At 49.2% G+C, this 23,017-nt stretch overlaps 11 protein-coding genes and 1 non-coding gene across 12 annotated transcripts; 6 read left to right on the forward strand and 6 right to left on the reverse strand.

Annotated features, from left to right (window-relative positions):
* The first annotated feature begins 7 nt into the window (after window positions 1-7).
* EI90DRAFT_3280975 (putative esterase D) lies at window positions 8-1,810 on the forward strand. Its single transcript, XM_039066796.1, has 9 exons — window positions 8-148; window positions 202-320; window positions 375-496; window positions 551-663; window positions 717-977; window positions 1,030-1,081; window positions 1,136-1,218; window positions 1,272-1,302; window positions 1,361-1,810. The coding sequence occupies exons 1-9, from the start codon at window positions 80-82 to the stop codon at window positions 1,384-1,386; spliced, it is 876 nt and encodes a 291-aa protein (XP_038915524.1). The 5' UTR covers window positions 8-79; the 3' UTR covers window positions 1,387-1,810.
* EI90DRAFT_3155026 (kinase-like domain-containing protein) lies at window positions 1,524-3,892 on the reverse strand (the record flags this gene model as incomplete). The annotated part of the gene is made up of 15 exons (XM_039065966.1): window positions 3,634-3,892; window positions 3,537-3,585; window positions 3,426-3,479; window positions 3,329-3,374; window positions 3,163-3,274; window positions 3,027-3,109; window positions 2,926-2,966; window positions 2,727-2,874; window positions 2,629-2,675; window positions 2,459-2,576; window positions 2,379-2,409; window positions 2,314-2,321; window positions 2,028-2,257; window positions 1,771-1,973; window positions 1,524-1,690 (listed from the first exon to the last, which is right to left on the reverse strand). Exons 1-15 carry the CDS (start codon window positions 3,647-3,649, stop codon window positions 1,524-1,526), a joined length of 1,353 nt encoding a protein of 450 aa, XP_038915525.1. The 5' UTR covers window positions 3,650-3,892.
* A 22-nt stretch (window positions 3,893-3,914) lies between these two features.
* EI90DRAFT_3155027 (histone methylation protein DOT1-domain-containing protein) lies at window positions 3,915-6,231 on the forward strand (the record flags this gene model as incomplete). Its single annotated transcript, XM_039065967.1, has 9 exons — window positions 3,915-4,524; window positions 4,578-4,680; window positions 4,736-4,818; window positions 4,887-5,319; window positions 5,370-5,471; window positions 5,527-5,744; window positions 5,819-5,922; window positions 5,985-6,066; window positions 6,137-6,231. The coding sequence occupies exons 1-9, from the start codon at window positions 4,005-4,007 to the stop codon at window positions 6,229-6,231; spliced, it is 1,740 nt and encodes a 579-aa protein (XP_038915526.1). The 5' UTR covers window positions 3,915-4,004.
* A 193-nt stretch (window positions 6,232-6,424) lies between these two features.
* EI90DRAFT_3060751 (uncharacterized protein) lies at window positions 6,425-8,350 on the reverse strand. Its single transcript, XM_039060515.1, has 6 exons — window positions 8,111-8,350; window positions 7,963-8,052; window positions 7,758-7,891; window positions 7,521-7,687; window positions 6,911-7,462; window positions 6,425-6,808 (listed from the first exon to the last, which is right to left on the reverse strand). Exons 1-6 carry the CDS (start codon window positions 8,318-8,320, stop codon window positions 6,786-6,788), a joined length of 1,176 nt encoding a protein of 391 aa, XP_038915527.1. The 5' UTR covers window positions 8,321-8,350; the 3' UTR covers window positions 6,425-6,785.
* A 982-nt stretch (window positions 8,351-9,332) lies between these two features.
* Window positions 9,333-10,407, forward strand: EI90DRAFT_1190745 (uncharacterized protein). Its single transcript, XM_039051567.1, has 4 exons — window positions 9,333-9,391; window positions 9,730-9,849; window positions 9,916-9,982; window positions 10,057-10,407. The coding sequence occupies exons 2-4, from the start codon at window positions 9,757-9,759 to the stop codon at window positions 10,221-10,223; spliced, it is 327 nt and encodes a 108-aa protein (XP_038915528.1). The 5' UTR covers window positions 9,333-9,391; window positions 9,730-9,756; the 3' UTR covers window positions 10,224-10,407.
* A 1,267-nt stretch (window positions 10,408-11,674) lies between these two features.
* EI90DRAFT_3016858 (uncharacterized protein) lies at window positions 11,675-12,484 on the reverse strand (the record flags this gene model as incomplete). The annotated part of the gene is made up of 4 exons (XM_039057038.1): window positions 11,675-11,841; window positions 12,030-12,126; window positions 12,237-12,284; window positions 12,476-12,484. 4 exons carry the CDS (start codon window positions 12,482-12,484, stop codon window positions 11,675-11,677), a joined length of 321 nt encoding a protein of 106 aa, XP_038915529.1.
* EI90DRAFT_1193711 (uncharacterized protein) lies at window positions 12,417-13,650 on the reverse strand. Its single transcript, XM_039051568.1, has 3 exons — window positions 13,347-13,650; window positions 12,544-13,175; window positions 12,417-12,474 (listed from the first exon to the last, which is right to left on the reverse strand). Exons 1-2 carry the CDS (start codon window positions 13,364-13,366, stop codon window positions 12,617-12,619), a joined length of 579 nt encoding a protein of 192 aa, XP_038915530.1. The 5' UTR covers window positions 13,367-13,650; the 3' UTR covers window positions 12,417-12,474; window positions 12,544-12,616.
* Window positions 13,651-14,296: 646 nt separating this feature from the next.
* Window positions 14,297-14,400, forward strand: EI90DRAFT_t133. Its single transcript has one exon. It is a non-coding gene; the product is annotated as a tRNA-Met (tRNA).
* A 24-nt stretch (window positions 14,401-14,424) lies between these two features.
* On the forward strand, window positions 14,425-15,611 carry EI90DRAFT_2922474 (uncharacterized protein; the record flags this gene model as incomplete). Its single annotated transcript, XM_039054799.1, has 4 exons — window positions 14,425-14,578; window positions 14,626-14,645; window positions 14,692-14,890; window positions 14,950-15,611. The coding sequence occupies 4 exons, from the start codon at window positions 14,425-14,427 to the stop codon at window positions 15,609-15,611; spliced, it is 1,035 nt and encodes a 344-aa protein (XP_038915531.1).
* A 74-nt stretch (window positions 15,612-15,685) lies between these two features.
* Window positions 15,686-17,028, reverse strand: EI90DRAFT_2922255 (uncharacterized protein; the record flags this gene model as incomplete). The annotated part of the gene is made up of 6 exons (XM_039054793.1): window positions 15,686-15,749; window positions 15,801-16,366; window positions 16,401-16,613; window positions 16,674-16,782; window positions 16,845-16,869; window positions 16,932-17,028. 6 exons carry the CDS (start codon window positions 17,026-17,028, stop codon window positions 15,686-15,688), a joined length of 1,074 nt encoding a protein of 357 aa, XP_038915532.1.
* A 130-nt stretch (window positions 17,029-17,158) lies between these two features.
* EI90DRAFT_3145793 (uncharacterized protein) lies at window positions 17,159-19,525 on the forward strand (the record flags this gene model as incomplete). The annotated part of the gene is made up of 9 exons (XM_039065345.1): window positions 17,159-17,210; window positions 17,278-17,444; window positions 17,499-17,597; window positions 17,651-17,771; window positions 17,831-17,892; window positions 17,943-18,172; window positions 18,201-18,540; window positions 18,614-18,806; window positions 18,858-19,525. 9 exons carry the CDS (start codon window positions 17,159-17,161, stop codon window positions 19,523-19,525), a joined length of 1,932 nt encoding a protein of 643 aa, XP_038915533.1.
* EI90DRAFT_3060768 (vacuolar protein sorting-associated protein 35) lies at window positions 19,488-23,004 on the reverse strand. Its single transcript, XM_039060516.1, has 10 exons — window positions 22,833-23,004; window positions 22,679-22,775; window positions 22,310-22,616; window positions 21,487-22,255; window positions 21,285-21,430; window positions 20,822-21,224; window positions 20,646-20,765; window positions 20,127-20,594; window positions 19,930-20,076; window positions 19,488-19,880 (listed from the first exon to the last, which is right to left on the reverse strand). The coding sequence occupies exons 1-10, from the start codon at window positions 22,932-22,934 to the stop codon at window positions 19,623-19,625; spliced, it is 2,817 nt and encodes a 938-aa protein (XP_038915534.1). The 5' UTR covers window positions 22,935-23,004; the 3' UTR covers window positions 19,488-19,622.
* Between the last annotated feature and the right edge of the window lie 13 nt (window positions 23,005-23,017).

Raw genomic sequence — 23,017 nt, forward strand, 5'->3', positions numbered from 1 at the left:
GACCCTGGTCACGTTTGCCCATCGGGCACTAGCAATCTCGAGCCTTGAGAATCAAGGCTTTTGTTCCACTGATAACACTATGACTAACATCCATGAGATCCAAAAAAACAAAGCCCTTGGTGGTTTTATGATCAAGTACAACCTCGAGGAAAGGGATGCTTGAGTGCTCACCTGATGCGATCTCATTTCGACTTCATGCAGGCTAAAGCTCTGGGAGGACTTCAGAGCAGCTTCAACATATTTGTCCCTGGAAGTCTTGGGCAGCATAAAGCGCCGATCCTCTACTATCTTGCCGGTCTAACTTGTACAGAGGACACCGCGTGAGTCTCGACTTCCACCAGCGTAGTCGAGGTGATCCGATCAATATAATTCAGACCATGGAAGGCTGGGTTTTTGAGAGATGCAGCCCAAGAGAGAGTAGCATTAGTTTTCCCTGACACGTCTCCCCGCGGCGCTGCAGTGCGGGGAGAAGACGATAGTTGGGATTTTGGAACTGGTATCAGAAATCCTTGACTAGCTGCACAATTAGTTTATGTCGATATTCCCCCAGGAGCTGGCTTCTACCTTAACGCGACACTAGACCCCTGGTCTAAGTATTACAACATGTATGACTTCGTCATTAATGAGCTCCCCCAAGCCCTGAAAACCCTCGACCTTCCCCTCGTAAGTTACCTGTTAACAGTACTATTAGAATATGTGTAAGCTATGAAATCCAGGACTTCACCCGCGAATCCATTTTCGGCCACTCAATGGGGGGGCACGGTGCTATCAGCCTATACCTCCGCAATCCACACCGATTCAGGTCAGCCTCGGGCTTCGCACCCGTTCTAAATCCTACTCGAAGCGCGTGGGGCCAGAAAGCCTTCAAGGGATATCTCAAAGGAGGCTTAGACGAAGGGAAGGAGTGGGATTCAACTGTGATCCTGTCCAAAATGAGCCCACAGACGCATCGAGAACTTAACATTTTAATTGACTACGCAAGTAGCTTCTTATTACTCATGTCTTTTCTTATCGATTAACATCAGATAGGGCGATGAGGATCAATTTTACAAGGACAGACAGCTTCTCCCAGAATCTTTTGGTAAGAACCGGCTCCGATCATTTATGATTACGTCCTCAATGCCCTCACTTGCAGCTGAGACCGCAGAGGAGGCTGGCATCTTAGGATCCCGTATCAGTGTTCGCCGGCAATCAGGCTACGATCACAGCTACTATTTCGTATGCCACATGCTCTATCTAATGGTAGGGCTTCTAACTGAAAAAATCCCCAGATCTCCACCTTCGGCCCGGAGCATATCGAATGTAAGCTTTCGAATTGTTCTTCGTACTGCCCCGCAATGCTCAAATTGTTCGGGGAAAGTCCACAGCAAGTTTCTCAATGCCTGACACTTGCCACGTTTTCCTATACGAATTATATTATTTGCCGGACCGCGATATACTGCTGAGTGAAAGGTAAAGTAAATTTCACAAAAGGGCAGTGCGAGTAATTCGGTGATCATGGGTAAGACGGCAATACAAAGATTCTAGCTTTCTGTGGTGGCGTTGAAGGGCTCCAGAATGTGTTTTGCGTATCGATGCTTGAGAGACCCCAGATTATCGGGGCTGGAGATCCACGGCGAATTAAGGGCCCGTTCGATCGTAAGACGCTTCATAGGATTTCTACAAAGAAGACCAAGAACGAGTTTTCGGACTAACCCAGTGGTTGAATATCAGTGAGAGAGTCGCAACGACGTGAAGACGATATGAGTGCGCTGGACGCGAAATCCCTACCGTCAGGCAGTTCCGGCCATCTTCCTTCTCCGAGTTCGATGGGCTGTTGTACAATTCGCTTGGCCAATGCTTTGTCAATACCCAACGATTCCCGAGTGCGACAAGTCGAGCGGGATTGGCTCATCGCAATGGCGTAGCTCGTGAGTCTAGAGGTTGCTTGCCCACTTGTTGTTGAAGGGATTTGATCAAATGGACGACGATCCCTATCTCGCAAAGTGCGAAGCCCGGTCGCTGCTAAAAAGATGGTCATAACTCACGCGATGATTTCATGCAAGACAACACCAAAGCTCCAACAATCGACAAGTGTGTAATCGATCCACCTGCTATCATAAATTGCTTTCACGGCTTCCGGAGGCAAGTAAGCAAGAGTTCCAGCAACACCCTCAGAATCTGGGGTTTCTTCCGGCGAGGAATTTTGACTGTAACCAAAGTCGGCGATGAGCAACCGAGGGAAGCGGCCTGGAGCATGGAGCAAAACATTTTCAGGCTGGCGGGAGATGCAGTTCTGTGCGTCAATTCAAGCAATAAGGGGACGGGATGGACCTTAAAGTCTAAAGCAACACGAGATTAGTCCGATGAAGTAATAAGCGAGTCAGAAGCTTCCTGACCTCGGTGCGCAAGACCCCCATTATGCAAATACTGTGAAGCGTCAGCCATCACAGCACTGAATGTTGGGATTTATCATTACCATAAGGCCGAGCATGAGTTGGTAAGCCATATAGCGAGCCTCGTGCTCGCTGAAAGTCTGCCGTGCAGCCAGCCATGCAAAAAGATCACCTCCGGTACATAGCTCAATAAACAAGTGACTAGTGCATATTAATGTCTCCCAGTTATGCAAAGAACAGAGATAGCACGAACAGAGTAGTGGAAGTGAGCACATGATGTAAGATGGAGTTTATGTTAGGCTACGGGGAGACTTCAGCTTGATGAAGATAGGACGTAGACTGAGCGCCCACATGTCGCAGCTTTTGGAGAACATGCACTTCTTTCATCATGTCGTCCACACTTTTCTTCCACACGCCGTTGCGTCGGTGAATGCTTTTGCAGGCAACCTGTCGTCGTGCCTCAGTGTCAAAAGCAAGACGTACAGAAGCGTGCGCCCCACTGGAAACTAGATATCAATATAGAAAAATAACAACTGAATATGCGATTTACTCTCCCAGCACATAATCCTGCACAACGAAGTGATTTAGACGCTACAAGTCAAAGAATCAGAACAGGCTGCGCAACCGCGGCCACTGGGATAGGCGGCGTACCTCGACCTTGGTGCAGGAGTCCTCTAGGTGATGCTGCGCATCATGAATCGTCGGGGGGGTCCGCAGGAGGTAGCATGTAAAGTCTGGGAAAGGATAATAGTTAAGCATGAAAGGAGAGAATGAATCAGATATATACGTCGGCAACTTTCTCCAGTCTTAATTCTGAGAGTGTCCCCATGAAGCAATATGATAGTTGACCCAGATTTTATCTCAAAAGAATTCCACAGGATACCGTTGAGGCCTAAAACCTAGAGTGACCAGGTCCCACAGTTCATCAGGGTAAACAAACAAGGAGATCAAACCTGGCAGCATAGTATCACTCCATCTACCTCCGTTCCTGATTTCACTCTGTCTGAAGTTGTCGGCAAGGAAAGATTGGCAAGCGAGGTGAATGCTTACGCATAAATCTTGCAATGCTCACGCGACACAGATGGGCTGTCAATAGTATGGTCGCTATATGAGGAGGGTGACGGTCAAGATATCAGAGGAGAATTCGCAATCACGACTTGCCATGCCTGCCTCCCAATCGTCAGAGTCTCGTTCAGATATATGAAGAGCACTTGATGGGTAGGTAAGTAAAGTCGTATAAAATGACACAAATCACCACCTTCAGGCTGATTCATATCATTACAGGTCTCCAGGCGGGCGTAAGCACTTCTCCGATGCGTGATAGATGAGACGCCACTTGGGATAGGACATGGGAACGGACTGAAAGGCTTCTTTTTTTTTCAGGGCGCGGGTCCGACCCTTCTTCATCAAGAGTCCTCTTATTTCGTCGTCTCGGTGGTGCCAACATCGCCGAAATTTGGTCACGGCGCGAGTCCGAGCGATGGTGGCAGGCTTCGATATTCGCGCGAACGGGTTCCCACGTCACGGTCCGGAATCATCCGTATCCATTGCTGTACCCGAATCGCTAATCATCGCTTGTACATTGCTTCTGCACAGCTCGGCTTTTTTGGTGTATCGTCTTGACTCAAGATGCTTTCTAGTGGCCCAAGGAAGAAGAATTCCGCCAAGTTATCGTCCTTAGCATTTGGCCACTCTCCATTTGCGATCCAGTCGTCTTCTGCTGTCGTTGTGACCGTAAACACGATTGCCAAGTCAAAAGCTGCAACCTCGACACTTGCTGCGTCAGCAACCGTTCGGGCCGTGCAAAGCCCAACTCCCTCAGCCTTTTCGTCATCATCTCGTCCGACTCCTGAAAAGGAGCCACCGAGACGCAAACGCCCGGCGTCTCAGTCAGAGTTACCAGAAGGACCACGAGCAAAGAAGCAAAAGAGCAAGAATGCGGCCAAGGAGTCGTCCACTCCGCGCTCTTCGAGAGCCTCCTCAATCCGTCGGATTGGTCCTCCTTTTGGTAGTCTCGAGAGACCTATACCTCGCATTTGCGTAACTACTGAAGACGGGGCTGTGCCGCATGTTTCTTCTGAGGATGTTGTGATACGCGTATTAAGAGAACAAACTGTTCCAAAGAAGACGAAGAAAGGTTACAGGGCTTGTGAGTCCTTCCGTCCCTCGACTTCAATCAGTTGCTTATACAAACCATCAAAGTCTTCCGCAATCCCTCCGATCTTAATGACAAGTCTTTTGAGCCCGATTCACTGCAGCTACCAATTGTGGAGTTTCAGTATCCGAATCATGGCGCTTCTGAAAGGTAGGGAATGTCCCAATGTTCGCGCATCGTGTTCTAAGTCTACTAAACGTTGCAGATTCCTTTTGCTGTACCCTTGGGATAAGGATGATTACCAACCTGTGAAAGAACTGATGCGAACATTGAGTACCATCGTGGACTGTACGTTCTCGACTGCGTCTTTCCGGCCTTCAAGTTACCAACATGCGCACTACCTCCACAACTTTTAGGCTATCTAACTCCCGCCCAGCGAGAGCCATTTGGGTCATTATCCCGCAATCTTATATCAATCCCTACTGAAGACACTCGCCCTGCTTCGCCAGCAAACCACGGGACACCTTCCGAGCAATCCACGCCTCTGCTCCGCATACTGGAACGTGCTTACCACAAGCACGACGGGCCACTCTTTATAAAGACCATGAATGAAGTATCCTCTCGTCTCGCAACCCTCAAGGAAGAAATGATGGAGAATGCTCGAGCATGGTTCAATGCTAACAAAACGGACGAAGAGGCGGAAGAAGGGACGTCGAGCGGCGGTGTCCCTGTGAAATTGTGGAAAATGGTTCTAGAGGAGACGTACCAAAGAAGTGTCGGCCCTGATGTGGATGATACCAAGAAATACAGGTCGTTTAGTAGCGAGACATACGGCGAGCTAAATCCTTCGTAAGTCCTCCTTTAATCTGTTTGGGAAGGAAACTGTAGCTTGAGAATAGGTTTATATCTGATATTGTCCACCGATTGGGCTTAAAGCCGGGAAAGGTATTCGTTGACCTCGGAAGTGGAGTAGGAAATTGTGTGTTCCAAGCAGCTCTCCAGTTCGTCATTTTTCCAGCCTCTATTTCCGCCAATTGCTCTAATACTTCCAATTAGATCCGGGTGTGATGCCTATGGCATAGAGATCAATCACCCCGTGGCATCTCTCTCCTTCAAACAGAAAGTCGAATTTACAGCTCGTCTCCGAATGTGGGGGCTGACAGCAGGAAAGTACGAAGTACTTGATGGCGATTTCTGCGAGTCGAATGAGGTGGCGGAATGGATACGGAAAGCGGATGTGGTATTGGTTAATAATTATATTTTCAATTCTGAGCGTAAGTTGCCTTTTCGTCTCATCTTCGAGCATGTCATGTTGATTCGATTCAAACAAACCTTGCTACATGAGAAGTAAACGACAGGTTGACATGGCGATTCCTTGATCTGCGGGATGGAGCTAAAGTGGTCGTCCTCAAACCGTTTTGGCCCTTTAAACGACCGTTAACGGGGAGAACCGTATGTCCCATTTGTTTTTCTCATTGCACCCAGTGTCGAACTGGATTCGTGATTACGGCTAGGCCGATACACCAGAAGCAGTCCTGACGAACGTCGAGAAACTAGAATACTTCTCAGACTCTGTGTCATGGACGAAAGAACCTGGTACGCGCTATTAACATCTCAATTCCTTTCCAGCTTTCTGAATAAATGATTTTTTAAAATCTCATTCAAGGCGACTTTTATATATACACGAAATCCAGCGTGCGACCAGTCCTAGTTCAAGAATCCCGAACAAGCTCTCGTGCAAGTTCGCGACTTTCTCGATGACATAACCCCCCCAACCGGGGAAACGCCGCCGCCTTACCCACACTAGATTTTTCTTCAGGGTTAACGTGTAACTACCCTACAAGTATATTCTGCGAGATTGACCGAGTATCTGTCCAGAATACTCTTATTTTCCCCTAACGTTAGGATACCAACTTTAATTCCCCACCACTTCCCCCCCGTGTGTTATTGCCACCCCTCTTGCTTTGTGAAACATTGTGCTACCTTCACTTAGACCATTTTTCTTCGTTTCCCTTTCCGACTACAGTCCTGTTACTCAAGATTTGGATATACTTCGCACAACAGTACCTTACATCTTAGCGTTACGCTATTAATATCCGGGCGACCTGTCCCCCCCTCCCTGCAGTTTCACACCCATGGACACTCACAACATCAAGCTATTGACAGAATCAGCGCTTAGCCCGTGGTTTCAAGTCAGAGTGAGGGCCCAAGAAAAAACAGAATGGGGTAATAAGAATAAGAAAAGTCCAGGCTCGAATGTAATCGAAGTCCATTCACTGCAGAACGCACCACGCCAACTTCGCTTCAGCCGCGCCCTATGCATCTTGAACATAGTTACCTAAGCGTTCAGAACGAACGAAAAGACAAATCCCCCCCCCCAAACTAATCAGCCACAAATCTCCGCACGAGGAATGGGTCCGAGGGTAAAATTGTGACTCACCAGGGAAAACACCCTGAACACCATTAACTTTCCCCGTCCACCAATCCTCCGCACTGTCCGACCTCTTCACAATCTCAATATGATCCCCAACTTTAAAACTCAAGTCCCCATCTGCCTGAGCCTCAAAATCGTACAGTGCAATCACATAAACGGGTTGTGATTGAGGTGGTGGCGCTTTGGGTTTGTTCGCTGGGATGGGTGGAGGTGGTCGTTTAGTGCCTGCTATCGAGGAAACGTTGGTGCTGGTGGAAGATGCAGGCGTATAAGGGGGCGGAGCGGTGGTTGGAATTGAAGTTGATGCAGATGAGACGGATCTGTTGATAGCTGAGGCGCTGTTAGCGGAAGGAGGTTTAGTGAAGGAAGGCTTGGCGGAGGTATTTGGGGGAGGAGGGGGTGGTTTCTTGGTGAAGGACGAGGACGGAGCGGGTGGCGGCAGTTTTCCAGACACAGATCGTGAGACGCTTGATGATGTCGTCGCCGATGAAGTACTACGATTAAGTGATGTAGATCCTGTCAGACCCGAATCTTGGCGGCGAGTATGCACCAGTTTAGCTAGTGAAGGGGAAAGTGAGCAGAGAATTCATGCGAAGGAACCATGAAGTCGGTTCACCTGTTGATATCATCCGCTTATTGATATTCATACCCTCGATCGTCTCCCTTGCATCACCTCGGCGAGCTTCATAATTCTCGGTGATATCCTCGATGGTTCCAGTCGTTTCATATTTGCCGTTCGCAAACTCTTGTATCTTTTCCAGCATGAGGTAGAAGATGTTAAGTCTATCAAAGAATAAGAAGGTAAGAATGGATGGGAGGGAATCAAACCAGGCGATCGAGGTCAAGGGCTCACTGCATGTAGAAAAACGAATGGAAGAGAGGATCGATAAATTGCGTCGCGAGAACCAAAAAGTTGGGAAGATCTGTCTTCATGTTCGTGTTATACAATTCGTAGTCAGCGCTTGCCTGTTCGAAATCTTGCTCGAGCTTTAAGACATGGTGGAGTGGGCATTAGGATAACAACTGGGACTTATAAATAGAAAGAATCACTCATGCACCTTGAAGAGATTCTTTTCATCATTCAAAGTTTTCTCCTTCTTGTCCCTTAATTTCGTTAACGAATTATTGAATCGGTCATAATCTATCAGCTAAACCAAACCAACGAATGTCAAGTGACCTTCCCTCGAACAGTGGTTCCAAGCGCACCTTATGATCTCTCTTCGTGATATTTTTCCGAATGGTCTTCATAATCCCTTGCAACTCCTTGCATGGACCCAGAATCCTGCTCTGAATCAATTCCAACTCGGGGGTAATAACCGTCTTTAGCTCCTGCATTGCAGACTGAAAGCCAGCCACGTTTTGGGATGTGTGAGCTGCATCGGGGAACTTCCCTATGATGTCGAATTCTCCAGCCATGGGGGAAAAGATGTTGGTAAAGCGGATCGCCCAGTTTTCGGTTGCGGAGAAGAGGGCTGAATGGATTCGGTTGGGCGACGGAAAGGGATGGATTGCAAATATGCAAGAAGAGAGTACGGAGTGGGGTTTTAACGAAATAGCCAGAGTGAGGATGTGTAGCACTTACTTTGAACACCATCGATAAAGGTCTTAGTGTCCTTGAGCGATTTTTCTAGGGCCTGTTCGAGAGAGACAAATCGACGTTGAAGGTCATCGAACTCGGGATCATTCGATTCTTAAAACAATAGAGTAGGCACGTAAGATGGACGCAAGGTGATACAGATAAGAATTGAGCGCCAGTTCATTCATGGTAGGGTTTCAACGTCGAAAATGCCAACGAGGGTAGGAGCACTTACTTTTAGCCATTCCAACTTTCGCGGACACCATATGGGGTGTCCTAAACGACAAAGCCGGCACCGATACATGACCAGGGTCAGATAAGCTTCTCAGCTTTCGTCTTCCGCCTCAGGCTTGGGCTTACCGCATAAAGGCCTTGGTGATTCCTTTCATCTTGAGGATAGCGTGAGGAACAGGAGACTGATGGGATGTCGAAGGAATCTCCCTCTGCGATGAGAAAAGACACTGCGCACTGCGCTGGTTATCGTGCAACTACGACCCGATGTTATGTCCGTTAACTCCGTTCCGGGGTTTGCTCCACACAGGGCAGTCATGTTACTTCCTAATATGGGGCTTGACAAGCCGCCTGGCCATTTCTGTGCCCAAATGTACAGCGCCGCGGACTATGACCCGCCATATGACCTGTGCTCATTGCGAATTGCTTCGAGTGTCTTCATCAGTCCAGCCAGGAAGGCCGCTTGATCAGTCGTGCACAATGGCGTTCCCGACCATCATGACTCCAGCTGGAATGATGCACTCCTCTCAGTGATTGTTCATGCTGCTCTACTATTCTTTCCGAATACGGTTGCTGGGTGAAACAATGTCGACGTCATCAGCTCCAGAATTTTTACGTTGTGAGGCCTCGATGCTGCTTGGCCAAAAGCAGTATGCTCTTTATACATGTCGGATGCTAGTGTGCGTAAATTTCTGGTACTGGTCAGAGTGATGATCCCGTTGAAGGGGTAGTTGGGCTGGCTCGTCTTCTTCCCTGGCAATGGGGACAGCTTGAGCTCAAGTTGTGAATGAAACTACCCTGTTTCGGATAGAGTAAGGTGGTGTAATGACGTTGGACTCCAACCGCACATCTGACGTGATGATGCGGAGCGCCACATTAACCAAGCGACGCGGCGCAACGCGTGAATCGACGTCATATTGCCCCATCTCACATTTGAGCGTATAAATACCCCCGTTTTCTCCTCCACCAACTCCCCCACTTTCTCCTCTCCACCACCTTCATAATCACTGATCTTCAGTAAACGTTTCACCTGTCGTTAATCAACATGTCGTCCACCGATAACAACGGTAACAACAACCAAGGCCCCAAGAAGACTACCGGACAGTATCACTCCGTCAAGGGCACCGTCGTCGAGACCGTACGTTGTTCTTATGCCTTTGTATTCATCTTGACACTCATAATTTCTTGATTTACTCCTTTACAGGTTGGAAACCTCACTGGTTCTCAAGCATGGGTCGACTCTGGAAAGCAGGAGCATGTTGCAGGCGAAGGCGGGTCTCTTGCCCTACCTACTCGAATCACGCAACTAACTTCTTACCTTTCTCTATCGATTTTCATTCTCCAGCTGAGATCACCGCCGCCAAAGCTAAAGGCTACGGTGAAGGAATCGCTGATCGTGCCGAAGGGAAATTGGATTCCGTCACGGGTGCCATCAAAGGCGACAAGCAGCAGCAAGCTAGCGGCAATGCTCAGCAAGATAAGGGTATCGTCCAGCAGAACCTTAACAAGTAGTTTGTCGTACCACAGTTAGCTAGCTAGCACTGGGACATGATGGTTATGCAATGATTATAGTTGATGCACACGTCAAAAGCACTTCACGTAACCGATCTAAGGCGTTTGTTAGCTTCAATAGTAACGTCGCATCTGCGGCAATCACATCGCATTCGGGACCTACTGCATAGCGTGTTCCCGCTCCTCCTGCCCTTGCTGCCTCCAAACTTCCCGACGCTGCGTTCATCAGAAATAGTTGTCAATCCCGACTAAACTCGTCATACTTCAAGCCCTGAGACATTCAGTAATTATTAGGCGCTCAAATGTTCACATGTCAAACACAGTGACACCCCAACCCAACCGAAATATCGGCAATGCGCCACATAATATTGTAACACGTTCAAGTTACCTTTCCCCATCAGATGAAAAAGCGAAGTAAGACGAATCGACTGGGCAAGAACCCCATTAACACCTCATGGCCGCTGTGAATCGAAGCTGCATGCATCACATATTGTTAAAGCGCCGTGGAAGGTTGTTATTAAGAATAACATCAACAGCCTTGGTGGCAGATTGGAGGTCAGAGACCAGCAGAAGACAGAACCAGAGGTGTTCGGAGGACACACAAGCAATCGCGTGTCTAGTCGGTAATCACCAACAGAACCCGAGGTAGCCTCGAGCACAAGAAAGCACTCATCACTTGCGGCTTGTGATTAGCGACGTGGTTGTCTGCCCTTGGTCCTGGTGTTCAGCATCGTAACTTGTCGTGCGCCACTCGGAGACTCTGCTTGACTATTAGTACAATTCATGGACTGCTATCCGTAAAGTAAATGAGCTATTTTGTGTCCATCGTCGAGATCAGTGGGGCTGGCTACATATTCGCGGCTCTTACTGCCCGTTTGTCCGTCCCCTACCTCTCCCGTCGATCGTTGGAACCTTTAGGGTGCCTTTCTCACAATCACCTTTAGCTCTTTATTAGAGACGTCAGGCTATGTGGTCGGAGCACCTAAACATTATTCCGGCCCAATCAGGAGGGGCTTCACATCCCTGGAAAGTATTGAGTAGTGTCGACGAGGTTGATTCTACCTGCACCAACCGTCGCGGTGCATACTCAGTGGCACGAGCGCCATTGGCACATCAGCAAGAAAGGCCACCGTATTCGTCCCATTTTCGTCCTATTTCGTAATTCTGATTGTTATGAGTAAGCGATACATTGCAGCCAGGCAAGAAGAGAAGGTAGAAGCGGAACGTCTAATTGCTGCCATGCTCAAACAATATCATCCGGGATGCTTTCCCACTCCTGCGTTGCTAGTTTCGTCTCGAATGCGATGTGATTGCCGCAGATACGACGTTACTATTGAAGCTAACAAACGCCTTAGATCGGTTACGTGAAGTGCTTTTGACGTATGCATCAACTATAATCATTGCATAACCATCATGTCCCAGTGCTAGCTAGCTAACTGTGGTACGACAAACTACTTGTTAAGGTTCTGCTGGACGATACCCTTATCTTGCTGAGCATTGCCGCTAGCTTGCTGCTGCTTGTCGCCTTTGATGGCACCCGTGACGGAATCCAATTTCCCTTCGGCACGATCAGCGATTCCTTCACCGTAGCCTTTAGCTTTGGCGGCGGTGATCTCAGCTGGAGAATGAAAATCGATAGAGAAAGGTAAGAAGTTAGTTGCGTGATTCGAGTAGGTAGGGCAAGAGACCCGCCTTCGCCTGCAACATGCTCCTGCTTTCCAGAGTCGACCCATGCTTGAGAACCAGTGAGGTTTTTGGGGCGGAAACAAAAAAAAATGATCAATATTTGAGATATCAGCCGTGGACCCTGAATAATATCGACCTCTGTCACAGCTTCCGCCAGGCGTATTATTGGTCCCATACCCTTCAGTACAAGGCGCCTCCACTCAGCGCCTACCCGGCTCTGGAAAACATAAGGGTAGGTAGAAGTGCGTCTCCTAATCCCTGTTCGGCAACTTTCCCAATAGCTTCACTCCTTCGCCCGCACGCCAGTGCGCTCAGCATGCTGCGCACCACCAGTGTAAAGCGATTGCATTGCAGTTCGCCCCAAACACATCTGGCCTAAGAGCGACAATTGATGTCATGACAAAGTAATCGATGTGTACCCAATAAGCAACTACTCATCGTGGATTTCCCGACGCCGCCAAATTCATGGTCGCAAGGTTCAACGCGTCACAGCGAGGTGTGAGCCAGCCATTCGAACTTTTGCGTGTTCCATCACTGAAACGAGAAACTCATCTCCTCTCACGGACTTTGGCCATCGTATAGTAGCAAAACAACAAATCATACGGCGCCCGGGCTCGTTAGTACCGCCTCATACCACTCCTTTATTATCCCCTCGTTTCATGTTTATTGAATGTTTGACATTCATTCTGCGCCACTCTGCCCTTTACCTATAAACATTGTACATACTCTGCTACGAGGTTGTTAACAGTTTTCCCCGGCTGGGATCGCCAGTTATCGAGAGGAAATCGTGAGCTAGAAACAGGGAGGGGACAGACTGGGGACTGGTTGAAGCGCTGGTTGAGTCGCTGATTGGGGCGATGGCTGAGGGACATTGGTGGCCGGTTGATAAACAGTGACCGGTGGAGCTTAGGCGGTGTAATTTTGAGGTCAGCAATGTCGTAAACGAATAATCGGGTTGAGGAATGCTCAGCAGAAAGACTACAGTACCCCCATGTGGGCAAACCAATGCCATCATGGGAGAGCAGAGGAAAGTCACTTAACCTCGCTTTTAACAGAAGATGGCCCGTTTTGAGGTGGCTGGGAGAAAGACATGCGTAAGTCTCATGAGTGACAACAACCAGGTAAGGAAGGATTGTGAAGGCAGCGATAACGCGCGTGGGTTCTTTAGCGGCCTGAAAGGCGCAGATTGACACTGAAGGAACATGGGGGGTCAATTGGAATATGAACTTCACTAGTTGCTGGGGCCTTGGATGGTGCGTTAGGAACCTGTGATCGAGAGCATGTTAGCTTTACGATCATCAAAGCAGTTGACGGATAGAGATGGCTCAGAAGGAAGGCAACGGAAAGCTCCACATGGGTTTTTGTGCTCTCGGACGATATTACATCCGTGAATATTTCATCATGAGATGGAAAAAGAAAAAAGGGAATAAGACTGACACCCAGGACTGCGGGATCATTCACGATATTCCGTGGCTGAGGCCGAGGCTCCGTGTCAGCTGCGAGATGTTGAACCTCAGACGCGCGAAAGACGACATAGTCATACGGCATGGGCTATGGATCCGGTAGGGGCGCCTGTTTCCCGTGCCCATAGAGTAGACTTTCGAGCGCACGTCAATGGTTCCGAAGACCTTGTGTCAGCAAACCATTCGAGAGATCCATTCGTGATTCGGGATCGCGTGAACCCCATGGTGAGATTTTCCTCTAAGATGAAATCATCGGCCCCTTGTGAGGTTATCGCGTATGAGTCCGACAGTGAGAAACGAGGGGACCGCCACGGCCGGCTAAATTGTGCGTGAGCCTACATACGCAGAAACTTTGTGGAAAAGAAAAAAGACCTCGCGATAGGCTACTTGACGTAATTTCTAGGGTAGAGCAAGATGTCCTTTTGGCCTTGTCAAATGCTTAGATAGAAGCTGCACTCTCGGCAGGAACTATAACGCCCGGGTAATCGTAGCCACCAACCACTTAAAGCATTCCGGACCGAAGGTCTTCGAACTCGGGCTCGCACCAGGCATGAACGCCAAGGAATTACGCGCTGTAGAGCTTTGCACACCCCATGCGGAACCGCGCACGCCCATGGTCATCCATCCCTGATGGTGCCTGGTGAAGTCCTCGACTCCATGTCGCGTAACCTTATTACCCCGCGGCCTCGTGATGACGTGGTAGTGCAGCTATCCCGTCCTAACACCGTAGCGTACATGGGGGGAATGGCTCTACAATATGATGGGTATTCTGTTGGTGTGTTCGGGTGTTCCTCGGGTTTTGTGATGTCCGTGTGGCCCTTGAAAGGGAGGAAGCGGAACCATGTATTTACAGTTGTGTACATCTCTGGTGGCCAGTTTGATTGATTACAATTGACCCAGAGGCACTACTGTTACGCTGCTATTGCTTCGGTGGCTCAGTTGGTAGAGCGTAGGTCTCATATATTTGATATGAGTGGGTTGTTCGCCACGCAATCCTAAGGTCGTGAGTTCGAGCCTCACCCGGAGCATTTTTTCCCTCGTTCGCTCTCACTATGAATTTTTTGGCTTTTGGAATCCTCACATCCTACGCTGGGTTAATCGTTGCGCTCTTCGGTTTCATCACTGCATCATGGAAAAGATGGAAGAGTAATCTTCATCATGGCTTAGTTGTCATGAGCCTTGTGTCATTTGCACACACATGGTATTGTTCGTAGACTGCTTCATTCTCTCACACCCATCTAACGGCAAGGTAGATATGTTCAGTTTCATTAAGGTCTGCCTACCCGACTTGGTTCCCTTCCTTCGCTGACGGGTGTTAGTGGAGTTTTGACGACTATAAATCGAGGCATCCTGCCCCTTCTTCAGCCACAATTGAACGGGCCTCCGACTGGCTCACCAATACCAAGCTCTTTGAACAGGCCTGGGCAGTCGTGTCTACGGGACTTTACAATTGGTGGTGGAGCGAACAACTGTGCCTGTTCACTGCGGGACCCTGGACGGCGTTCCTCTTCTTTGAGTGTGCGCATGTTGTTGTTCCTTTGGCCCGACTCATCTACTCACAGAGCATCGTGAAATAGCAAAAAGACTGCAGATTCCGCATGTTTGGGCTTATATGTTCCTTGGGCAGGTCGTAGCCATATCTGTCGCGTCCAACTTGTTCTTTATCGCAATTCGTCTGGCAATGTCGGAGCCCTCAAGTTCTCCGACACGTCGACTTGGTCAGCCGTTGTGTGCATCGCCATGGGTATGGATCCCAATCTTCGTTTCCTTGGCTACCATTTGGCGCACTCCAGCCGTAGCGGGTACCAGCGAGTTCCTTCCGAATCTTCTCGTAATGCATGTCCTGCTCTTCGCTCCGTTCATCCCACCTTCCATCGTACCTTTTGAAATCCCGGGACGTATCAGTTCAACCTGGCTCTATGCAATCCTAGGAAGCGCTTCTCTTGTGATACGCGCGCGGACCCTTCGCGAAATTATGTCTCTTCCGACAGACGATTCAGTCATCGCTCGTCTCTGGGAAACACTTCATTCTCATCCCGCGCAGTCATCAATCGGATGGGACGTCATTTGGACAACAATTTCCTTTATCCTCTATTTTACACTATTTGCCGACGGCGGCGGGGATCGCGTCTCGGTCGGAACGCTGATCGTTGACGGGATTGGGAGTTTGTTCGTATCCATCAGTATCGTCGCTTCGACACGTCTCATGGCACGCGAAGCAGCTCTGGCGGCTGCATAAAAAATTGATATGTACATGCATGAAGTATATTTGGTGATTACTTGGTCATGGTCATGGTCACAATAACGGTGCTCTCATTTGAAACCTCCCCAAATATCGCCAAAGGCATCGTCTTTCTTAGTTTGCTTGAAGGATGTACTTAAAGGATCCGAGGTGGTACTCCCAGATACTGCTGTGCTTGAACCCCACATGTTGGACCCAAACAGATCGTTGGATTGTTGGAGGGGTTGTTGTTGTGGAGAAGCCCAAATGTTCTGTGATGTCGTATTAGGGATTGAAGTTGCTGGAGTCGATGCAGGAATCGTGGTCGTGGCAAGTTGCGGTTGAGATGAAAATGAACCCCAGGGATTCGGGGCCGCACCTGGAGGCTGCGCACTCCATCCTGACTGAACACCCCAATGTCCAACGCCGGTATGCCCGACTAGGCTAGTTTGCTGCTGGGGGACACTGACCGTAGGAGCGGCTGCTGAGGAAGAAAATAGAGACATGATGTCGTTTTTCACATCGCTCTTCGGGGTTGGGGCAGGGGGATTGGATGAGGGAGGAGTAAAGTCAAGAGAAAAGATGTCGTCCCGAACTGGGGGAGATGTAACGGCGGTTGTTGGGGGAGCCGGTGCCACTGGCGCTCCTTGAACAGGCTTGGAACGAATAGCTGTGGACAAAAGTGTGTGTTGTCGAGGAGGTTTTGCACTCGAGGGTGGTGCATTCGTTGTCAGATCCTGGGTTGGCTCCTGTTTAACTGGGGGTTCGGATGCCTTTATGAACGATGAGCCCCACACTCCATCCGACCATGGATATACGACGCACCGGGGGTTTGGAGCTCTGATCGCTCGAGTCAAGCACGGATGGATCCTCTGGCGGGGTTCCATCCATTGCCCAACGTCGAGACTCGTACTTGGACCTAATGAATGATTCCATCTTGTGATCAAGAGGAATGTGCCCGGGTTTGAGGTGCATTTCCCAATATCGGTTTGCCCTCTCATTGCCCCACTTCTCTATAGACTATACAAAAAACCAGCTACCATCACCCGAGGTGAAGAAGGGATAATGCACTCAACCTACCTGCATCTGCTCCGGTGTCCACACATCGAGATCCACGGATTTGACTTTCGATATGTGAGTCCCCATGCTTCGGTGGATGCCAGAGCATCGAATACATATGAAAACGCCTCTACAAATTCATGGCCATGGCGTGATAAGAGTCAAGTTTGATTGGAAAGGATAGCCCCCTACATGTTCCAAGATGCCCAGCGAGGATCTATTAAAGATGTCAGACCATCGCATGTTCAGCAAGTGATTGCATCCACTACTCGCCGTTACGTTTACAATCTGCACAGACCTTGTTTCCTGGGCGCTTGACCATCTCTCTCAGCGTCTTCGCATTTCTTTCCGTTGTTGCCTTGTCTTGTTTGGACATGCCGTTTGTGTACAAGTCCCGCTTGACTTGAGTGGCAGAAACAATTCAATTGGAGATCGCAATTAGCCGGTGCCCAGCGCGCGCAATCCACAATTGAACAGACGCACATCAGGTATTCCACTAGAACACAATGTCTGGCCTTTTCTGGGCATCTTCGACGACGAAATTTGACGAGGATGTTGGTACGAACTACTTGCTTTCTGGATAGCTGTGGGTACTTCATGCAGCTGGCTGAACCCCCTTATGTAGATCGAGCGACAGCAGAGACCCTCCCCACTGGGGAGGAAGACTTAGAGCTCAACTTTGAGATCAGTGACTCCATAAGATCGAAGAGTGTACATGCCAGGGAGGCAATGCGTAGCATTAAGCGGCGTATTAACCACAAGAACCCAAATGTTCAGCTGTCAGCCCTTGCAGTACGTGGCGCCCCTTAGTCATGGCAGCAGTAATTGATGCCCTTGTTTCTTTAGCTCACAGACACATGCATTAAGAATGGTGGTGATCATTTCTTAGCAGAGATTGCGTCGCGTGATTTCATGGACAACCTTGTTTCCCTGCTCAAGTCTCCGGTTGGTCAGCGCGACAAATAAAGCGTCATTTGTGTCTCAAGCTTCGCGCACAGGCTCTTAACAATGACGTCAAAGGGAAGATCCTCCGTCTCATACAGAATTGGGCTGTGTCGTTCGATGGCAAGCCCTCACTCAAGTATACAACCGAGACGTATAGAATTCTGAAGCAGGAAGGTCAGTGCTCTTAGAAATTCGTCTGGATGACCCCGCTCAAATCTACTCGCATTCTATAGGGTACTCGTTTCCACCTATAGATCCAGCCGCAATGAGCGCCGCAATGACGGATACTCTGACTGTGAGTCCATGTACGAATGCTCCCTCCCTCGTTTGCTTATACTCCTTAAGCCCCCGGAATGGATAGATTCGGACGTTTGCATGCGATGTCGAACCCCGTTCTCGTTCACCAACAGGAAGCATCACTGCCGTTGCTGTGGTCTTATATTCGACCAACAGTGTTCCAGCAAGTCGATGCCATTACCGCATCTTGGAATCGTACAACCAGTCCGTGTCTGTGATTCATGTCATATCAAAGTGAACAAGGCAAAAAGGCAAGTCACCTTATGCTATCAGCTGTAGTGAGACGCTCAGCATGTTTGTTTCCAGCCTCCGAGGCTCGAAACATCCCCGTAAACTGTCAAAAAGTGGGACCACGACGACAAGACCCATCTCCGAGTCAGAGGATGAAGACTTGCAACGAGCTATCCAACTATCTCTGGAGGAGGCGGGCCTTGCAGACCCTGGGCACGGTCCGCGGAGAGTAGGCTACATACCTCCCGAGTTCCCTGGTGCAAATGAGCCTCCTCTGGTCGTTCCAAATGTGCAGGATGGCCCTGACGACGATCCGGAATTGCGAGCAGCCATTGAGGCGAGTTTATGGGAATCCCAGGCTCCGAAGGCGAGCGCGCCCACCGAAGACGAACCCGCACTGTATGATGGCGCGTATGTGCCATCTTCACCTGCTGTAGAGGAAAGTCGTGTAGCCAATATTTGAACCAAGGAACTAATCGACCCAATAGATATCTCCAAATTTCGATCTGGATCCCACGGAATCAGAGGCTATCCTTGCATTCAGTCAAACGGTCGAGTCGGCTAGTGCCCAAGGAGCAACAGATCTGATGCAGCAACATGGTGTAACCGAACTCTATGATCGAGCAACAAGAATGCGACCAAAATTGGCTCAAAGCTTGGATGATACAGGGCGTCGAGAACGTGAGTGTATTTCTGCAGTATTGAGCTCTCGACATTCTAACCTTCCTCCAGAAATACTATCTGAGATGAATGAGAAACTTTCCGAGGCGGCCCGACTCTATGACAAATTGCTCACATCACAGATCTCGACATCCCGCCATTTTGTCCCCCAACGTACTGAACCATACCCGTCTCATCCTGCAAGCGTACCTTACGCACCATATTCCGCTTCATATCAACCCCTTGCCTCACCTTCATGGAAATCGAGCCCAGTTTCTCACCAAGCGCATAGTTCAGAACCGGAGGCGCCAACTTTTCATTATAACGAGCCACAATACCCCCAATATGTTCCGCAAACGCAACAGCCCGAACTGTCGCAGCAGATGACACAACCTCTTGCCCAACCGACAATCTCCCATGCGCAACAACATGAACAACATGAACCCACTCCATCCTACAATCCCTCTGCTATGGCTTCGCTGACTCAACCTTCAGAGCTTCAACCGTCCCGGATCCCCCCTCCCCCCTCTCTCTCTGCACCCATTTCTCCTCCCCATGAACTGCACATACCCCCTCCAGCCATACCGGCCTCGGTCCCTGTCGTTTTGCCCTCTCAACCTCAGCCATACCAATCTGTCAATTCGATGCCTATATTCCCTTCCGTACCTACCGGACCATTGCAATCGCAAACCTATCGGGCGCCAGAACCTAAGGAGGCCATGTTAATTTCTTTCGACTAGTCCCTGTGTGTCCAATCATATTTAAAGTCGGATTTATCATCTATGGCATGTCGTGCGGAGGGAAAGTATGCAAATCGATAATCATATATAATACACATTAAGACGTCATTCCCATTTTTACCAGAGCGCCCACAATGTCAATTGCGGACCACTTGGTGCGATCCTGAGGTTCAGATCTCCTGGACCGAATGTAATCCAAGGTATTCCGGAAATGCCGTATGATCATTTCAGGCGCTTGTACGCCCTCGATCAAACCTGGCGGTGCTCGTGCGGTAGGATGAAGATCGGGAGAGGATGCAATATCAATTTGATTGACTATCAATTCGATGATTGTGTTGACGTATTTCGATGTCACCTAGAATAGCCGGTTAATTTTAATCTAACTGAATAATCAGAGTACTTACTTCTTCGATATCTCGATCAAAGTAGTAAAGGTAACGATCCAACGCATCGCAATAGAGCTGAAGACTGATGATCTCTTCAAAACTGGCACCAGCGACGCGAAGTGATCTCTGCAAACATTCTAGTACACGTTTCCCATCTTCCATGGGCTAGGCCGGTAGATGAGGCAGGGAAGTGCATTGAAAACATCGCAACTAACCTGTTTGTCTTGAGAAGTCTCATCTTTGTTGTCATCGGCTGAGGGGGGAGGAGAATCGGCGGACAGCTGTTGAGGAGTTTGTGTCTGCCACCAAAGGTGGCTAGCGAGCTGTACAGCAATAGACTGATGCGGCTTCTTGAGTAACTTTGCAGCATGGAGTGCGGCCTTCGTGCTCAGAGTGTCATAATTATCACTCCCGAAGACACTAGCACCTTGTAAGGTACCAATGATAGTTATGATAGCCTGCAATTGCGCCCGGCTGTCCGAAATGGACTCTTCATAGACAGAGAAAGCCTGCACGTAAAACTCATATGCTAACTCTTCAAAGCCGCATAAATCAGAGACTTGGGCAGCAAGAAGGAACAACCGAAGACTAATCGATGGCGAATCCACTTTTGTGTTCAAAACGGAAATCAATTGGTGTATTGATCGCAATAGGGTCGTGACTTTCGACGGCCAATCCACTTCCTACGAAGTAGATCTCAGTAATCGGACACAGAGTGGAAAGGAGGAGCTTGCCTCGAATTCGCGAGGTTTGTACCTTCGAGCTAGATTGATAAACGCCGTTATGAGCGGTGGATACGTGTATCTCATGCGATCGCCTCCTTCGGCGAAATATCTTCGGGCGGTTTGGAGCAGCTAAATGAACGTGATTATTCCTTGACGGGTTTGGCATGCACAGGGAACACTCGAACCTCGTGCTGTACTTCTAGATCATCCGATCTCAACAAGTGCACCATTCTAGCGACCCAGCCTTGTTCTTCTGCGACGTCCTCTGGGTCAATGCGAATACCACGTCCACCTGATGGACCGGTACTCCCCATTCCGACGCCTGTATCTGTCTGGTCTCTGATAAGAACATGACATACATCCAAAATACCAGAAACATCCTCCGGTGTTTCTAAGTATGTCTCGTTCTTGAGAATTGAGGAAACGATGGAAGTGGCAATGGAGCGACGAGTCGCGAAAGTTTGCTGGACCAGCAAGGGTGAGTAATTGGGAATTGCTAGAAGCGTCAGGGCGGATTGGTACGAGTTTATAGGGGCAAGCAGAAGCGAGAGTATGTTTGACGTTGTGGCAGTAATGTGAAGATCAGGGCTGGGAATGGCTGTCAGACAGGCAAACCGCACTGCAATATCGTCTTGCAAGGCAACGAACCTATCAGCGAAGTCCCCCATCTTTTCACGAGCGAAGCCTAGGACCTGATCAACGTATTCAAGTCTGTCCGGATAACAGCTGAGACATAGATTGGCCAACGAAACAAGAAGAGCGGTGATGTCTTGTATTGACAAGTCTGGTCGAGCCTTCACGCAGAGCGGAGCTGTCACACGTGCACAAGAACGCACGGCAAAGAACATACCTTGATTAGTTCCACTACTTGATACCAAAACACTTCAAATAGTCTCACGTCTTCTGGGATTCCACGGAACTTTTTTACTTTCCCTCTCCCTTCCTCTGTTGAGGATGGATCGAGATTGCTTGATCCATAAGCGGAGGCGTCAGGAGGATGTGTTTCAGCCACTGGACTAGTTGGGCTGGCTGGGGAGTCAGCCCACACGCCATCGACACTCGACGTGGAGCCATGAAGTCGTTGCCGTTCGCGTTCCCTGAGCCTTTCTCTTTGTTGTTGCACACGCTCCGCCAATCGCCTTGCTGCAGCCTCTTCCTGGCGTTTCGTTTCTTCTGGGTCCTCATTCTCGGCTTCGCGAGCAGCATAGGCGGCTAGCCGATCGATGAGTGCAATGACAATTTGTTTGATGTTGACCTTAGGGTGTAATTGGGCAGTGGCGGAGAGGAATGGGGCAAGTGTGTGAAGGTGAAATTCATCTGTAAATACTTGAATGATAACCTCCATGAGATACTCCTGGGCGATCACGTCTTTGCAGTTGACTACTTGTTCCAGAATGCCGGGCAGGATGGTACTCTGGTACATGACCAAATCCACCCCCTCTAATTGACTGAGGCGAACGAGGTTGGTACCAACAAGAATTCGGAGCTCCTTGCGCTCCAGTTCGCGTTTCTCCTTGTCACGAGAGTGGCCCTGGTGTTGCAGACGAACCCACAGCTTGTTCATTTCAACGAAGTTTGTGACAACAAAGGCAATTGAGTCCTGGAGATTACCCTGAGGTCTAATGTAATGGAATCAGCTGCAACAGTAGATTGCCACGAATCCCATAACCCACCCTTGTTCCTCGCCGATTGGTAAATGGTCCCGCGTCTGTCCACTAAGATAGTGGCGCAGGAACAGGCCACGGGTGGGATGCTGGACCCCGCGCGACATCTCCATCATGTCCTTCATAATCTCCTTTATGGGTGCATCCGGTATGCTCATGTATACTGAGCCAACAGTAATCATGAGGTATAAACGAGGAACGATGTTGCCAGCGTATTGAACAAGCTCATATAAATCCGCCAGGTGGTGCTTGCCAGTAGTATGCGCCTCATAAAGATAATTTGACAAATATCTTAGAGCATCGAAAACAGCCATGTCTGCGCCGTATACATCGAGGTGTCAGAAGGAGCAAAAGGATCCCGCAACAGTGGATGCCTACAAAGTTCATAATACTGTTTTGGGGATAGGGATGATGTCCTCAGTTCGGCAAGCATAGTACTGGCCGCTTTCAGCGCGTCCATGAGTTGATCAGCCTCCTATCAAATTGTACCATTGTCAAAGCGCAATGAATACTGAGCGCAGTGGTTACGTGCCAGGTACTTCCTCATAGAGGACGTTTGAAGCTTGGAAACGGAGAGACTCGCAGTAAGCGCCTCATCTACCGGAGGCGGCAGATGTATGGGTAGAGTCGCCATAGTGGACGCTGTGAGCGCACGGCGTCTAACGAAGTGCTTCGTCCTTTGGTGACGGACAAAAGACACGGAGTTAACGGAGTTAA

The sequence above is a fragment of the Cantharellus anzutake genome (genome assembly GCF_015039405.1).
Source record: "Cantharellus anzutake strain C23 chromosome Unknown EI90scaffold_27, whole genome shotgun sequence".
In the NCBI taxonomy this organism is placed as follows: domain Eukaryota; kingdom Fungi; phylum Basidiomycota; class Agaricomycetes; order Cantharellales; family Hydnaceae; genus Cantharellus; species Cantharellus anzutake.

Bases quoted from the DNA above. Each gene is read 5' to 3' on its own strand.
- EI90DRAFT_3060768 (XM_039060516.1), bottom strand. From the start codon at position 22,934: ATGGCGACTCTACCCATACATCTGCCGCCTCCGGTAGATGAGGCGCTT. The intron at 22,617-22,678 runs GTAGGCATCCAC...TATACGGCGCAG, and splicing joins AAAACAGTATTATGAACTTT to ACATGGCTGTTTTCGATGCT. The intron at 20,077-20,126 runs GTTAGTTGCGAT...CTACCGGCCTAG, and splicing joins AGACTTCTCAAGACAAACAG to CCCATGGAAGATGGGAAACG.
- EI90DRAFT_1193711 (XM_039051568.1), bottom strand. From the start codon at position 13,366: ATGATCCCGCAGTCCTGGGT. The intron at 13,176-13,346 runs GTCAGTCTTATT...TCTCGATCACAG, and splicing joins ATGATCCCGCAGTCCTGGGT to GTTCCTAACGCACCATCCAA.
- EI90DRAFT_3060751 (XM_039060515.1), bottom strand. From the start codon at position 8,320: ATGGCTGGAGAATTCGACATCATAGGGAAGTTCCCCGATGCAGCTCAC. The intron at 7,688-7,757 runs GTGAGCCCTTGA...ATTCTTTGATAG, and splicing joins CATTCGTTTTTCTACATGCA to ACTTAACATCTTCTACCTCA. The intron at 6,809-6,910 runs GTGAGTCACAAT...CTGAACGCTTAG, and splicing joins TGTTCAGGGTGTTTTCCCTG to GTAACTATGTTCAAGATGCA.
- EI90DRAFT_3280975 (XM_039066796.1), top strand. From the start codon at position 80: ATGACTAACATCCATGAGATCCAAAAAAACAAAGCCCTTGGTGGTTTT. The intron at 321-374 runs GTGAGTCTCGAC...AATATAATTCAG, and splicing joins ACTTGTACAGAGGACACCGC to ACCATGGAAGGCTGGGTTTT. The intron at 978-1,029 runs GCAAGTAGCTTC...AACATCAGATAG, and splicing joins TTAACATTTTAATTGACTAC to GGCGATGAGGATCAATTTTA.
- EI90DRAFT_1190745 (XM_039051567.1), top strand. From the start codon at position 9,757: ATGTCGTCCACCGATAACAACGGTAACAACAACCAAGGCCCCAAGAAG. The intron at 9,850-9,915 runs GTACGTTGTTCT...ACTCCTTTACAG, and splicing joins AGGGCACCGTCGTCGAGACC to GTTGGAAACCTCACTGGTTC. The intron at 9,983-10,056 runs GCGGGTCTCTTG...TTCATTCTCCAG, and splicing joins GGAGCATGTTGCAGGCGAAG to CTGAGATCACCGCCGCCAAA.